General features: G+C 38.6%; 1 protein-coding gene across 1 annotated transcript in view; it reads left to right on the top strand.

Moving 5' to 3' along the window:
- The first annotated feature begins 429 nt into the window (after nt 1-429).
- The window catches only part of BUB1 (BUB1 mitotic checkpoint serine/threonine kinase), a 43,226-nt gene continuing 27,714 nt past the window's right edge, over nt 430-15,941 (top strand). Inside the window, exons 1-5 of the mRNA XM_026695937.2 lie at nt 430-514; nt 7,664-7,723; nt 7,807-7,951; nt 8,793-8,980; nt 11,718-11,761. Coding sequence (XP_026551722.1) covers nt 465-514; nt 7,664-7,723; nt 7,807-7,951; nt 8,793-8,980; nt 11,718-11,761 — 487 coding nt within the window. The 5' untranslated portion in view covers nt 430-464. The remainder of the gene's footprint in view (nt 515-7,663; nt 7,724-7,806; nt 7,952-8,792; nt 8,981-11,717; nt 11,762-15,941) is intronic.

The following is a 15,941-nucleotide window of genomic DNA, read 5'->3' as shown; positions in this document are numbered from 1 at the left end:
CACAAACGTGCGTACGGATGCAATGTAAACATTTGCAAGGATCAGGTATCGATTGCAGAGTGATGTAGTTCCTTTTTTTTAACGATCTACTTTATATTTCATGAAGCATTCAATTAAAACAGTCGTTATATTTCCGACTCTCAGTTGAGCAGACGAGTCAAAGCCTGAATACAGTTCTACGGGACTGGGCTTTAGAAAGACGGATTCCCTTTAGCTTTTCTGCCACGTACATGGCGGTGTTCAAATTAGATCTGGGAGTGAAAATCAGACAAACAGACAGACAGACAGACACCCGTCCCAACTCTCCATGAAGATACTTGGAGCTTTTAATAAACCGCTGTCCTCAAGCTGTCCTCCTGATTGGTTGCTCTTCCTGGGACATCGGCCAATCATCATAAGGCCAGAGCGCCTTTGCGTCTGCGCGGGACGATTTGAATTTTTCTGTATGCTTCCTGCCAGTTACGATGGATGCCGTCTGTTCGGAGTCCACCATGGACCCCTCAGTTCGCGTACGGTGAGTAACTGGAAGGGCGAAGCGATCTCGCCTCCCGCGGATTTTTGGTCGAATGAATCTCTTCCCTACTCGCCTTCATACTCCTGCGACAGTCAGCCAGGCGAGCAACATTTTACCTCCCTAGTATGGTTATAATTGTGATGGTGGCGAGGGAGTTTATCTTTTGCCTGGCAGGTTCATACGTGCAAGTCGTTACATATATATATGTGTGTGTGTGTGTGTGTGTAACGACTTGCACCTGCCATGCATATGTGCATCTATATAAATACTATACAAACCTTCAAAATATCCCTGTTCTTTTCTTTCTGTAAAATGACAAGTGCTGGGAGATCAACCCTTGAATACTTTTTTTAGCTGTAGTACCAAGTTTGTGGTCATCCCTGAGGATAGTAGTGCTTTGCCCTTGCTCTTTACAGACAACAAACGATCAGAGTTGGAAGGGAGTTTGTAGGTCATCTAGTCCCACCCCCACCCAAATGGGAGACCCTACCTCATTTCTGATAAATGGCAGTCCAATCTCTTCTTGAAAGTCTCAAGTGATGGTGCTTCCACAACTTCTGAGGGCAAGCTGTTCCATTGGTTGATTGTTCTCACTGTCAGAAAGTTTCTCCTTATTTCCAGGTTAAATCTCTCCTTGTTCAGTTTCCATCCATTATTCCTTGTCTGGCCTACAGGCACTTTAGAAAATAGCTTGACCCCTTCCTCTCTGTGGCAGTCCCTCAAATATTGGAAGACCGCTATCATGTCTCCCCTGGTCCTTCTCTTTACTAGACTAGCCAAGCGCAGTTCCTGCAACCTCCAGTCCCCTAATCATCCTGGTTGCTCTTCTCTGTACTTTAGAAAAGAGTCTCAACATCTTTTTTATAATGTGACCAAAACTAAATGCAGTACTCTAGGTGTGGTCTTACTAAGGCTTTATAGAGTGGTATTAGTACCTCCCTTGATCTTGATTGCATCCCTCTGTTAATGCAATTTAGGATTGCATTAGATTTTATGGCGGCGGCTGCACACTGCTGGCTTATATTTAGCTGGTTGTCCACTAAGACTCTTAAGATCCCTCTCATAGGTACTGCTATTGAGCCTGGTTTCACCCAGTCTATATGTGTACTTTTGGTGTTTCTTGCCTAAGTGTAGGACTTTACTTTTCTCTTTTCTCTTGTCATATAACTGGAGTTAGTTTTTTTTGAGGGGTGGGGGAAGGAAGTCTAATAATTTGGGTTTTGTTTACCTGGAGTTTGGCTGGGTAGTTTTTTTTCTTACTGTTATCTGTTAATAGTTTCTTTTACTGCAATTTATACGCACACAGCATTATGGCATATAATAATTGTTTGCTTGTTAACATTATAGGTTTAATATTACCCTGCTGAGCCAAAAGGTGTTTTAAGAACATAATATTCACTTAACATAATTTCACTTAAATAGCAACCTTGGCTATATAGTTGCCATTTGATTGTATATGGGAGGATTTGGTGTGGAAATAGGTCCAAATTGATCAGCTTCTTTTACTTTTCAACTCCCTCTTTTGAAGTTCTTTTGCTTTGGTCTTCATTACTTTCAAAGGAAGCGTACTATTTTGCAGTCAGGAATCTTTTAGGAAATCATAATTGGAGAAGGGGTGTCTGTTATTTACAACGCTATTTATTATTATCACTGGCCAGAATTGTGCCTTTTCTTTTTCTGACTTTTGTATTTAACAGCCTGCCACTCAGGGTTTCTTGAATATAGATAGTCCTCGACTTAGAACAGTTCGTTTAGTGATTATTCGAATGACAATAGCACTGAAAAACTGACTTCTGACCCTTTTTACCCTTATGACTGTTGCAGCATCCCCATAGTCACATGATTTACATTTGGAGGCTTAACAACTGACTCACATTTCTGACAGTTGCAGAGACCCGGGGTCAAATGGGGCAAGACTCACTTAATTTCTCACTTAGCAACATACATTTTGGGCTAAATTGTGGTTGTAAGGTGAAGACTACCTGTATAGCAGTTACCATCTAAAATTAAAATTTAAGGGGTTGCAATCTTATCCATACCTCAAATCAGCTGTGTACTATGCAGCATATGGTATAGTACAGTACAGAAAGACTATTAGATTTGGGCTGGTACATTCTGAAATTGGCCCTGATAATACATGCAACACCCCACTCTACAGGAAATTTGTTTTAGAAGAACCACTCACCGCAGATTAGCTCACTACCATTTTAGTTTCCTCTTTTTTTTAGAAGGGTGAAAACAATTAGGTTTAATTATTCTGTGAAAAGACTTGGTAATGGAGACAGCCTTAAGTTTACTTAAATTGGAAGTAAATCTTAGGAAACCAGTCGGATAGAGAAGTCTTTAAAAAGTGCTTTATGGAGACCACACTTAAATTTTCACATATGCAGTCAATCATCTTAAAACATGTCTTTCCTATCAGTAGGGATTTTATATGCGTTTTATTATTTGTTAATTCATAATAAAAGAAAAAAGGAAAACAATAAGCAGGTACAATCATAAATAACCATACACATAAAAAAATAGAAATTACTAAAGCATAAAGAAAAACACATGCCTACAAACAAAAGGAAATTAATACTGTACATATACAGTGGTTCAAAAACCTAATCCTCTCAAATCCTGTTGTCTTATTTTCAAGTTAAATAGCTCATAATGTTTATTCGTTAGCCACTTTTATTTATTTATTTGTTTAGGATTTTATTTTCTTAGTTGTTTTTAGCTGTTTGTAGTTGCTTTGTACTTTTCTGTTTTGTGTATCTTTATGTTGTGTACTTTTTAGTACTTAAAAGTGTGTATTCCGCATCGGTCTTGCTTTACTGCAGTTTTAATTTGGTCTTATTTTTGTCTGTATACTGGTCCTGGACCACATAAATAAAGATTTGCTTTATAGTAGAGTTGTCCTGGGGGGATGAGTGAAGAATATCAGGAGTGTTGGGAAAATGTAATCCCATCAAGGTCACCCAAAAGTATAGAGGTCATTCCAGCGGCCTAGTTAAGGGATCATTTTGGTGGCAAGGGCGAAGGGTCACTTCATACTGCCTGGAAGAGTGTTAAACCACTTTTATATTTTATCCAGAAGCCATATAGATAGGTAAGATAAAGTGATAGATGATATACTAGATGATGGACCTCTAGGTTGGATCATACTTGACATGTTACTGAGGTTCTTTTGGAATACTAATGGTGTTTATGATACAGTTACATGAAAGCCTTTGGGGAGTTTAGATTGCTGACGTTGCTGTGCAGGAGAAGAAAACTGAAGTTCCAAAGACAGAATTACAATGGGGACATGGAATGCACGAGGCATTAATATGGGAAAACTCAACACAGTGAATGATGAATCAACTACACTTTGGCATCTTAGGTATCAGTGAACTAAAATGAATTTTCAGGCAGAATATCATACTGTTTATCATTCAGGACATGAAAAACAAGGATGCTTTTATAGTTGGGAAGGATATAGCAAGGACAGTACTTGGGTGAGATTCTACAAGGTGATAGTACAGCTCAGTTATAATAGTAAAATGGTGCCCAGGAGGGCTGAATATGGAACATCACAAACTGCTCACGTGCAAGTTTCAAATCAAGCTAAAGCAGGAAAAAAGCCAACCCGTTTCCATGGTATGATACTGAGACGAGTAATAAATTTGAAATTCGACAATGGCAAAAATACCAGTCAATTGCAAAAGGCAGCTTTATTTGGAACAGCTTATGTTCTGCAACCTTTAAGAGTACTAAGCAATGACATGTCTATCCCAGGTCCTTGGGAGAGACTTGATAGGTGGACAAGAATGCCAAATTTAGTCTAAACCTTGGATTGATTGTGCATCCAACTATAATAATATATGAAGCTTGCATGTTTCCTAACTGAGTAACTCTGAGGGGCTCACAGCAATCAAACTAATTGCCATCAAATCAATAAAATATTGATATCTCATACACACACACACACACACACACACACACACACAAAATCTCCACCATTTTCACGGAGAACATAAGAAATTGCTTTAAAGTCCTGAACCTCATTGATAGGTCATCAGAGGAATTGTGGTCTGAACCTAAAGAGGTTGTTAAAAATGATTATGGATAGAGGCTGCTAAAGTGTGAAAAAAGCAGAAGAAAGTAAAATGGTTGTCAGAACAAAAGCTGGAAATCGCCAAGAAAAGAGAAGGCAAAGCCAATGAAGACAAAGATCTACAAAGGAATTTAACAAAGAATTTAAAGAACCTTTAGAAGACACAAGAAATTGTCTGCAATTTGGCATTTTGAATCTCACCAGGCTCAAGGTCAGCCTTCCATCCTTCCGAGGTCAGAAAAAATGAGGACACAGATTGTTGGGAGTAATATGCTGACTCTGTAAACTGCTTAGAGAGGGCCAGGGGTGGGATTCAAAATTTTTAACAACAGGTTCTGTGGGCGTGGCTTGGTAGTCATGTGACCGGGTGAACCTGGTTTGGTGGTCATGTTATTGGCTGGGAGTGGCCAACTCAATATCACATCAAGGCATGCATCTTCTTGCCTGGCCTCTCATGACTGTGGGGATGCTGCAACAATCATAAGTGTGAAAAATGGTCATAAGTCACTTTTTCCAGTGCCATTGTAACTTTAAATGGTCACTCCACACAAGCAAAGTACCAGTAAAGGAGGGAGAAAAAACTCCAGAGACATTCCTGAGACAGGAAGTCTAGTCCTGCCAAGAATGTAATAAGGGTTAACGGAGAGGCAGTTTCTGTAAGCAACACCAGAATGTTTCCTTCCTGCCTTCCTTACAGGATTAGGCCAGTAATTTCTTCTAATAACCAGTTTTCCGAACTGCTTAGAATGTTAACAACCTGTTCTAGTGAATAGGTGCAAACTGGTAGAATCCCACCCCTGGAGAGGGCTGTAAAGCACTGTGAAATGTTATGTAAGTCTAAGTGCTATTGCTATTGCTATTATAACAGCATCTGAAAAGACATCAGGGATGAAAACAGACATGGAAAAAAACAGAAAATCCTTCCAAATAATCTTGGAATTCTGAAGGAGGTTCCAACTCAATTTGGATGCTAAATAATGCTACAGGCAGATAATCCAGAGTCTTGTAGCACAGGTGTCCCCAACTCCTGGTCTGTGGCCCATTGGGAACCGGGCTGCATTAGCAGCAGGCAAGCCTGCAAAGTTTTATTTGTGCATGTGTGGGATTAGGTTGCACGTGCAAAACCATCCCCGCCACCGCCTTTGCCACTTTTTGGAGCCAGAATGGCTGGGGACTACTGTTGTTGTACCTTTTCCAGTTATCAAATTTTGTTAAAACATATAAGCTTTTGTGAGCTGTAGTTCATTCATCAGGTGCCTAGAGAGGCTAGACTAGGATTTAAATTGAGATGAGTCAGGGAGAAAGAAGGGGATAGGTGAAATGAAATTAGAGTTTTGGGGTAAATCACAGCTCTATGTTCACAGAAGAAAAATGATTCTTTTAAAGAAAAGAACACTATATTGTGAAACATGGAAGAGATTCCTTAATGCTATGGGGGTCTTTGTTGCCTCCTGTACTGAGTGCCTTAGCAGGCCAAAACATTTTGAGTGAAGCTTTATCTGGTTACAAGTTATAATCCATTTTTAGCACAACGATGAGTTGAACTATCTAAGGTGGGTGTCAGCAACCTGCAACTCCAGAGCCACATTGGCTCTTTGGGCCCTCTCCTGTGGCTCCCTGTCGGATGATCCCACCATTGGCTGGCCCCGACCTTTGCCCTCCCATCCCACTCACTCCTCGCCTGAGAAGGTAAGAGCGACGGCAGCGGATGGAGACTCGCTCCATATTCCAGAGTAGGAGCCAAGCTCCCCTCTACTTGCCTCTTTTGGCCCTGGTTGGTGCTACGTGCACCTCCGTTGCTTGGGGAGATGCGCGACTTTCTGTCTGCCTCAAGACACTGGCCTGGCTGTGGCTGACACTGCTGCTCTTGGCGCTTCCATGGCCTGCTCACTGCTCTTAAATTTAGTGCGCTTCACAATGGGGGAGATGGTGTCCCCTCCTCCTCCTGGAGCCCAATATGACACGGAGCAGCAGCTGCAGCCGGGCCAGGCCAATATCTCAGGGCGGAGAGCAAGTTGCATGTCTTCCCAAGCGACTGAGGTGCGTGCAGCACCAACAATAGCTATAAGAAAAGGCAAGTAGAGGGGTGCTTAGATCCTGCCCTGGAATACGGAGTGAGCATCCACCACCGTCGCCCTTACCTTCTCAGGCCAGGCGAAGAGTGACAGGGAGGGGAGGGTGAGGGGCGGGCCAGCTAATGGTGGGTTCAGCCAACAGCGAACTACAGCAGGGGGATGACTGAGCTTCATTTATTTTGGAACCTGAAATGACTCTTAATTTAAATCATATGGTAAAAAGCACCCAAAGAAGAAGAAAGAACAACATTAGCAAAAAAAAAAAAAAAACCCACCCCAAACCCTCAACTCTTTTGGAAAATGGTTCAAGAGGGAACACACATACACATACACATGAGACAGAGATAGAGAAAGAGAGAAAGAATGAGAGAGAGAGAGAGAGAGAGAGGAAAGAGAAAGACAGGGAGAAAGAGAGATGAGAGAGAGAAAGAGAGATGAGAAGAAAAAAAAAGAGAGAGCTGTTTCCCAGGGAAAAGAAAATACCGGGAGCCACAAAATCTGGGTAGGCATGGCTGGGGAGGTCATATGACTGGGTGGGAGTGAGTGACGTCAAGTTGGCCATGCCCACCCAGGTTTTGTGGCTCCCAGTGTTTTCTGTGGGAAATGGGTCCAAATGGCTCTTTGAGTGTTTAAGGTTGCAGATCCATAATCTAAGGAAATCCAAGAATAATTAAAAGCAAACATTGTACTCCTCTCATGTGGCCTGCTATGAGTTTAGCTCTGAATCCAATGGAATTACGGTGGAAAGAGCTGAAACCATAGTTAGAATTAGAATTCTTTTATTGGCCAACAAGCAAGGAATTTGTCTTTGGTGCGGTGATCGGTTAGCAGGTTTCTCTTTCTTGGCAGAATGGATAAGCACTACGGGAGCTGTGGTTCAGCACATTGGAAACCACATCTTATTGATTTTAGGGAAAGTTGTTTTTTCTAATATTTTTAAACTACTATACTGCAGTTATTACAAAAGCTAATATGTCTTTGTTTTCTTCACAGAATGTTTGAAGCTCATATACAGAACTACAGTGGCAATGATCCACTTGATCCCTGGTACAGGTTGGTCTTTTCTTTGTCTTTACTTTTTAATATAGATCCTTAAATTACCATAAGATAGTATAATTAACTCATTCTGGTTTTAGATATTTTCAGTGGATAGAAGGAATGTCAGAAGCAGAAGGAAAGCAAACTTGCCTGTTATCTCTACTGGAGCGGCTTGTGAAAACATTTCTAAGTGATAAGAGGTATCATGACGACATGAGATTCATCAACTGCTGTGTCAAATTTGTAGGTATATAGGATGTAACCTATATTCTTAGAATTTTACCGTAGAGCGATGAATAAGTAGAGGTATTGTTGATGTTAGAAGTAAATTTTTACAATTCTGGAAATAAGCTTTCTTCACTAAAGAACATTACCCGGTTTTATTTTTGATCATGGTTGATTTTGATCTTGTGAAATGTCTTTTATATATGTTGATATGACAATATAGTTAATGCAATGTAAGTATTTTATATTTAAATCAGATCAAAATGGAATTTCATATGAAACTGTTGTTAATCTTTACAAGCTTCTATCTTAGCTTCTCAAGCTCATGCTTCCCTTTTAGATATTTATGTTGCCTTCTCTTGTGTGAACTGAGATCCAGGAGAAAATTTATTTAACCATTTATGAAGATATTTTCCAACTCTAGTCTTTTACATTGGAATTAAGTCTCATCCTATGAAAGAATGTTAGTTTATTCACCTCAGTAGGCAAGATAAACCAGATGAAGCAGTGGCATAAGAATATGTTTCTTTTTCATTAAGAAAATTTCAGGAAATTCTAACTTAGTGTGATATCTAAACATATCTAAACATAATCAACATTACTGAATTTTCAGTCTGTTCTACTCCGAGTAGATGGACTGAAATCCATAGGACTTTACTTATGACCAAGTTAAATTCTACTGAATTTGCGGAAAAACTAATTCTGGCTCCAAAGTCCAGTTTTGAAAAAATTACTTCATAACGTTTATGGAAACTGGTGACTATTTTTTCTTCTGTTTTATAATGTGAGTTCATCATAGTTGAAATAACTGTGTTAAAAAATAATATGTTAATGAGCTTATCTTGTTTTTTCGCCCTAGGCTGACTTCATTGATAATCCAAGTCATTTTTTTGATTACATGTACAACCAAGGAGTTGGTAATAAATCATCCATTCTATATATTTCTTGGGCACAACAACAAGGAAATGTGTCTCAGGCATGCACTGTTATTCAGAGAGGTATCCAAAATGAAGCTCAGCCAATTGAGAAATTACATCATCAGTACCGGTACGTTTCTGTTGTATGGCCTATGTTTGATAGCTTATGTCTATTAAGCAAGTTGAACATAATGACTTTTTTATCTACAGGATCAAAGGATATTCTGTCTTTTTTAAAAAAAATGAGTTGCCATTACTTTCTTTAATTTCCTCCTGAGCTATGGTTTCTTGCTCCATAAAATTGAAGGCAAGACTTAGGTGGTCCAATGAGGAAATAAGTGTGTTATAGCCAGCCAACAACAGTCTTCGCTAAATCTATTTAGAACATATCTTAGACATGTTAGCAAACATTACTGTCATGTAATAGCAGTTAGCTAGAGCTAGACAGAGTTCTTAGCCAATATATTTAGAGAACTCCAAATTGGATGACACTGTCTTAGATAAAATAGGAGGCAAGGGCATGTAGCAGCTTAAAGGTAAAGGGAATCCTCATTTATAAATCGTTCAGCCACCATTCAGCACGACACTGCTGAAAACAACTTTAAGGCCCGTTTACAATCTTCACGCTGTCCCTCAATTATGTGATTGCCATTAAAGTCAATACATGCACTATGCTTGACTTGTGGGTTGTTTTTTCTTTCTTCCCCTTGCAGAATAGAGAGATTAGAGAGATGTATTGCAAGAAAGTAAACTGTTTGTTCCTCTACATATCAAATGTGCTGTGGATTATGCTGCAGCCCAGGGCTGAGAGGCTCAGGTGTACTATGCAAACAGCTTACCGTACTCTCTTGAAACCTCTTTCCCTCCAATCACTCTGCTCTGAAAAAAAGCAAGCAATTTCAATAGACAATCTCTCCTTTGCCTGACACTCTCTACCCCACCCCCCATAAAGAGAATGTAGAGAAACAGATTTCAAGAGAGTACAGTAATTTTCTAGGCACAACTGCTACTTTCTTTTCGAGTAGGAGTTGCAAGTCCAGGAGTTGCGATTCCTGCTCGAAGAACAAGTGGTGGTCATAGCTAGGAAAGCCTTTGAACAGCTTTGATGTGTGTTCCCCAGGCCTGTCCCACTCTTGCCAGCAGGGGAGGTCTGCTGCAGATTCCGTTGGTAGGATCCAGGAGTTGGGAAGTTAAATATAAATTTTAAACTAGAAAGGAGAGAAGATGATTGGTTTGCTGATGCCAATATATATACAGTAAGTATCTTTGACTCAAGAAACAAAAAAATAGGTGTGTACTATGAATTCAAACCACTGTGCTTTCATATTACAAAACAAAATTACAAATAGAAGGAGCTTAGATACTGTTCTTTTACTGTTTATCTAGTGATGGGAAGGTTTAAAATAAGAATTCAGTTCAAACGTTTTCAGTGTGAGTAGCATTGGAAACTACCATGTTTTTCCAAAAATAAGACACCTCTTTTATTTTGGGGGGCTCCAAAATAAGCACTAGGATTTATTTTCAAGGAAACACAATTTCAGGATGATCAGCCTAGCTGGGTGCCCCGCATCCTGGCAAGCGCACAAAGACCGACAGTATCAGTCAGTAGCTGCAGCCCACCAGGTCCTTGGTCGACACATTCGGGCTGTGCAACCCGTGCAGCAACATAGGTGAATTGATTCCCTGTCCAAGCAACAGACAAAGGCATAGGGGCAGGGAGGAGGCAGATGATCCGGATGTGCCGTGCGGGCCACAGGAAAGCCAAGAGTCGTTGCCTGGAGTGGATGGGCAGCCATGGGAGTCTTCGCATGGTGGTACCAGCAGTAGACAAGAGACAGAGACGTGGGACAGAAGGCAGGCGATCCTGACATGCTACATGGGCCACAGGCAAGCCACCCACCTGCTCAGTCCATGGACTCTTGGCTCAGCCTGTGTGGTGCATCTGGACTGCCTGCCTTCCATCCTGTGCCTGTACCTCGGTCTGCTGCCGGTGCCACTACACTAAGACAAGCCTCCCAAAGCCGGCCACCACTCCAATCTACTGACTCAGCTTTGCCATCGGCTGAGCAGCATATCCAGATCGCATGCCTCCCACCACCTCTGCCTCTGCCTGCTGCTTGAACAGGTAATACACTGACCTATTTATATGGGCTGTGGCTGCTTGTCGGACACTGTTGGTCCACACGCTTGCCATCTCCTGTACTGGCCATGCCAAACCCTTTCACTAGGGCTTATTTTGTGGTAGGACTTATACTAGGCACACTTAAAAAATCAGGCTAGGTCTTATTTTTTGGGTAGGTCTTATTTTGGGGGAAACACGGTCTGACTGGTTGTTTAACAACTGTCCGAAGTTATGATGACTTGGAAAGCACTTCTGACCATCATAATATATTGTGCTCCCTTCTCCCCAAAGTAATATGATCGTATTTCGGCACTTGGCAACTGGTTGAATTTATGACTTGTTGCAGTGTCCCATAGACACAAAATTGCAACACGTGATATTTTTTCATAGTTTCTGAGGAAAAAAAGCCTACTTGGGGGCTTTTTAAAGGATTTACTTTTTAAGCATTTGCTTAACAGCTCTGTAATTTGCTTAATGACCATCATAAAAGTAGTAAAAAAAAAAAGTCAGATCTGGTCAATTTGATCCCTTGTCTTTTGACCACAATTACTTATAACCAAAATATGGGACCCAATTGTGGTCATAAGGCAAGTTATCTGTCCTTGTAAGCTGCCTTTTAACACTCCTAAAATAAAGTGTTTATTTCTCTTCTAGTTCTTAAATTAAATCTTGTTTAATAGAGAAAAATTGAGCTATTTCCGTTAGATTTCTAGCATTGGTTAATACAGTTTCACATTAATTTTAGGTTGTTACAGAATAGCTTGCCACAGAATGAAATTTCAACTCCAGGTGGGTCTGATTCCATAAATGTATGCCATGTAATGTAATAACTTGATTTTTTTTTTAAAAAAACACCTTGATATTTCTCAGCATTCAGGAAACCATACTACCTTCAAGAGTGGTATCAAATTGTGTTATTTTAAAAACAGGGTGGTATTCACCAGCCTTCCTCGGACTTTGAAATGTCTCAGAATGGAGTGTTGTATTTAGAGAACTTGGGTGATCTCTTGTAGGGGAAGAAAATATTTATATAATGATATAAAAAACTTGATATGTACAAATATTTCAGCAATTTAAGGCTGCTTCCTTTTCCAAAAATCCACTCTGACTGCTTTATAATAGTTCAATTCTGTTTTTGAAACTACATCTGAAAAATATTATCAAATATGCTTTCATGTGCATTTTGTGCGCGCTCAGAAACCGTAGAAGTTCATTAGCTTTTAATTGGCAAATGAACATTAGAGTTAAGCCTTATGTTAGCATTTTGATTGAATCCAATATTTGTAAGGGTAAAGTGAGACTGCTGTGTGTGAAGTAGGTAGGGCTGTGCACAGTATTGCTGATAGGCTTTGAAAGCCAGGAAGGATTATAGAAAGCAAGAGCTAAGAGAAAAGGTGGAAGGAATTTATGAGCATTAGACTGGGGATTAGCATGGTAGCGGGGCAGGTGGGGGATGCACTGGCCAGATACCTGAAGGATTGTCATAAAGAACAAAGCAAGGTTTGTTTCTGTGTCCAAGATGGCAAAACTTGATCTAATAGCATGATGTTAACAGAATAAGATATTTCAGCTCAATGTCAGGAAAAAAAAAGTCTTGGTAATTATTTATTTTGCCCTGTTGTTGAGATTTATAAACGAAGACGCCAGATAATACCTCAAGATGCTTTACAATGGATTTCAGACACTGAGCTAAGTGAGCTAAATCGCCTGCAAGGTCACCACTCTGATATTGGGGATTAAAACTACCAGTAGGTGTAAAGATAGAGGCATATGGAAAGGTGGCTGGTTTGAAAATAAATAAAGATAAGACAAAGATCTTGACAAAGAATATGCTATCAAGACAAAAGGAAGAACTGGCAGATCTATTGAAAATTCAGGTCACGAATAAGATCAAGTACTTGGGGATACATTTGACAGCAAGATGTAGTACACTAAAAGAGAATTATTATATCAAACGTAAGCAGCAGATAGCGCTAGTTTTGGCGAAATGGGAAAATTTACAACTGTCATTAATAGGGAGAATATCAACAATCAAGATGAATATATTACCCAGAATTTTATATTTGTTCCAAACAATTCCAATTAGGCTTGGAAAAGTTTACTTTGAAGATTTAAATAAAATTGTGTTGAAATATATATGGCAAGGTAAGAAAGCGAGAATAAAGTTAAAACTTTTGTAAGATGCCAGAATAAGAGGAGGATTTGGTTTGCCTAATTGGAAGTTGTATTACCAAGCTACAAAGTTGATGTGGGTTAAGGAATGGATAACATTCAGAAATACTAGATTGTTGACATTAGAAGAACATGATCTCTTGTTGGGGTGGCATGCTTTTCTATGGTATAAAGGAACTAAAACACAGGGGTATTTTAGAAGACATTATATACGGGAGTCTCTGTGGTTAAACTGGGAGAAGACTAAAAGACAATGTTATTTGAAAATTGCAATCTGGCTATCGACTATTGAAGCATTTTCTTATCCTATAATATATAAAAAGGAACAAACAGTTAGATATGGTGAAATATTGAATGAAAAGGGTGAACTTAAATCTATGCAAAAATTAGAGGAACAAGGTATAAAGATGAATTGGTTTTCATATGCGCAAATACATTCAAGGTATGATAAAGACTTTAAAACAGAAGGTTTCTATGATAAACTGACTGATTTAGATAAGATTTTGACAGGTACTGATGAAAAGGTGATTAAAAAATTGTATGGATATTTATTAGAAATTAAACTAGAAGAAGAACAAGTTAAAGAAACTATGATTGCTTGGGGGAAGAATTTTGGATACGGGATTGATCTTGAGAAATGGCAAAAATTGTGGTCTCCAAATTATAAAATGACAATGTCAACAGCATATAAAGAAAATTTGTATAAGATGTTTTACAGGTGGCATTGACCAGAATAGCAAGAACGTTCAAGAACAAATCTGAAAAATGTTGGAAATGTCATTAGATACCTGGCTCATATTACCATATGTGGTGGACTTGTGCGGATGCTAAAAAATATTGGACTAAAATCCACACGTGGTTGGAAAAAATGACAAAAAAGCATATAGATTTGAAACCAGAGATATTTTTATTGGGAATTTTACCTGAAATATATAGTAAAGAATTAAAATACCTGATCGTAAATGTATTAACAGTGGCTAGGATTTTATTTACTAAAAACTGGAAAAATGAGAAAATACCATTACAGGAGGAAATCATTAAGAAAATATTGGAATGTGCTGAAATGAGTAGATTGACATTTGAAATCAGAGAACAAGATGATAAACAATATTATAAAATTTGGGATCTATTCTATCAATGGTTAGACAATAAAACATGGTAATGAAATATGTAGATTCTTAGAAAATAATAAATATATAAAGATGTATTATTTTCTTATTATATTTACAAAATGTAGGATAGATTTGAGATGGTAATATGAATTGTCATAAAACAAATTGAGTAAAATATGGATTATTTCATAAAACATGAATGAATAAAAGTATAGCCAAATGATTAACAATGATATTAATGTATTTAATATTTGATTGAAAATATGAGAATATATACAATGTAATTGTAATTGAAGACTACGAAATGGAAGCACAAAACAATTTGTAAACCAACCAGCACACTGTATGTATATATATGGAAGATGGCTTGATGTTTTTGTTTTGTTTGTCTATGTTTGTCTTAAAAACCAATAAAATTTTTATTAAAAAAAAACCCTACCAGTAGGTGTGAGAACTGGACAGGACCAGATATATTGAGCTGATAGGAAAGCATATCTAAGTATGTCGAAAGAGGGAACAAGTGGGAGTTGGGCAGAAAGGAAAAAAATAATTTTGTGGAAGCTTAATGTATGAGAATAGAGATGATATTTAACGTATGAGATGCGTTGCATTAATAGAAAGTAACTTTTCTTCAATATTGCAGTGCAGAGCAGGCTGCCTAGGAACATGGGGGAGCGTTTAAGAAAGGCTTTTAGAGCTAGGCAGACTTTTTAGACTGGTAGACTTGCATAAGGGACAGTACCTTTCTGCTTCATTCCACTCAGCTCAGAAACACACAGATCTTCCAGAATTTGGAGAACACAGGAAGGATCAGCTTAGGGAATTATATTTGCATGAGTTTCCTTAAAGTATTTGTATAGGATATAAGGCATTGAGAATTACAATAATTCAGCTCTTACAGTGTGCTTCTCTGGTAGAGAGACAATATATTTTGCCCACTTCATTTATCTTCAGTTGTATCCAGTTCTTAGAATCTGTGCAGTTTTCTTGGCATACATTGTAATTTATTTCATACATTATACTTCCATAAAATTGATTTTTCCTTTCTGCCCAAATTCCCATTTGTTCCCCTTTCTCCTGACATATTCTTATTTGGATGTACTCTATCTGCTCAAAATATCTGTTCCTGTCCAGTTCTCACACCTAGTTTTAATCCCCCACATCAGACTGGTGACCTTGCAGGCGATTTAGCTCACTTAGCTCAGTGTCTGAAATCCATAGTAAAGCATCTTGAAGTATTATCCGGCTCCTTCATTTATAGATTTCAGCAACAGGGCAAAATAAATAATTACCAAGACTTTTTTCCTAATGTTATAGATAGATAGATAGATAGATAGATAGATAGATAGATAGATAGATAGAAAGAAAGAAAGAAAGAAAGAAAGAAAGAAAGAAAGAAAGAAAGAAAGAAAGAATTCTTTATTGGCCAAGTGTGGTTGGACACATAAGGAATTTGTCTTGGTGCAAATACTCTCAATATACATAAAAGAAGAGATACATTCGTCAAGAATCATTAGATACAACACTTAATGATAGTCATAGGGTACAATAAGCAATCAAATCATACTAGGAAACAGTCAATATAAATTGTAAGGATACAAGCGACAAAGTTACAGTCTGTGATGACCCAGGGTGGGATGCAAAACAAACACAGAAAACAGGTGAAGGCCCTTTTATTCCTTCAC

This window comes from Pseudonaja textilis, chromosome 1 (assembly GCF_049901715.1).
Source record: "Pseudonaja textilis isolate UNSWEBS1 chromosome 1, rPseTex1.2, whole genome shotgun sequence".
Taxonomy (NCBI): Eukaryota; Metazoa; Chordata; class Lepidosauria; order Squamata; family Elapidae; genus Pseudonaja; species Pseudonaja textilis.
The sequence above is the reverse complement of the archived record's forward strand: the minus strand, read 5'-3'. Positions and strand labels throughout refer to the sequence as shown.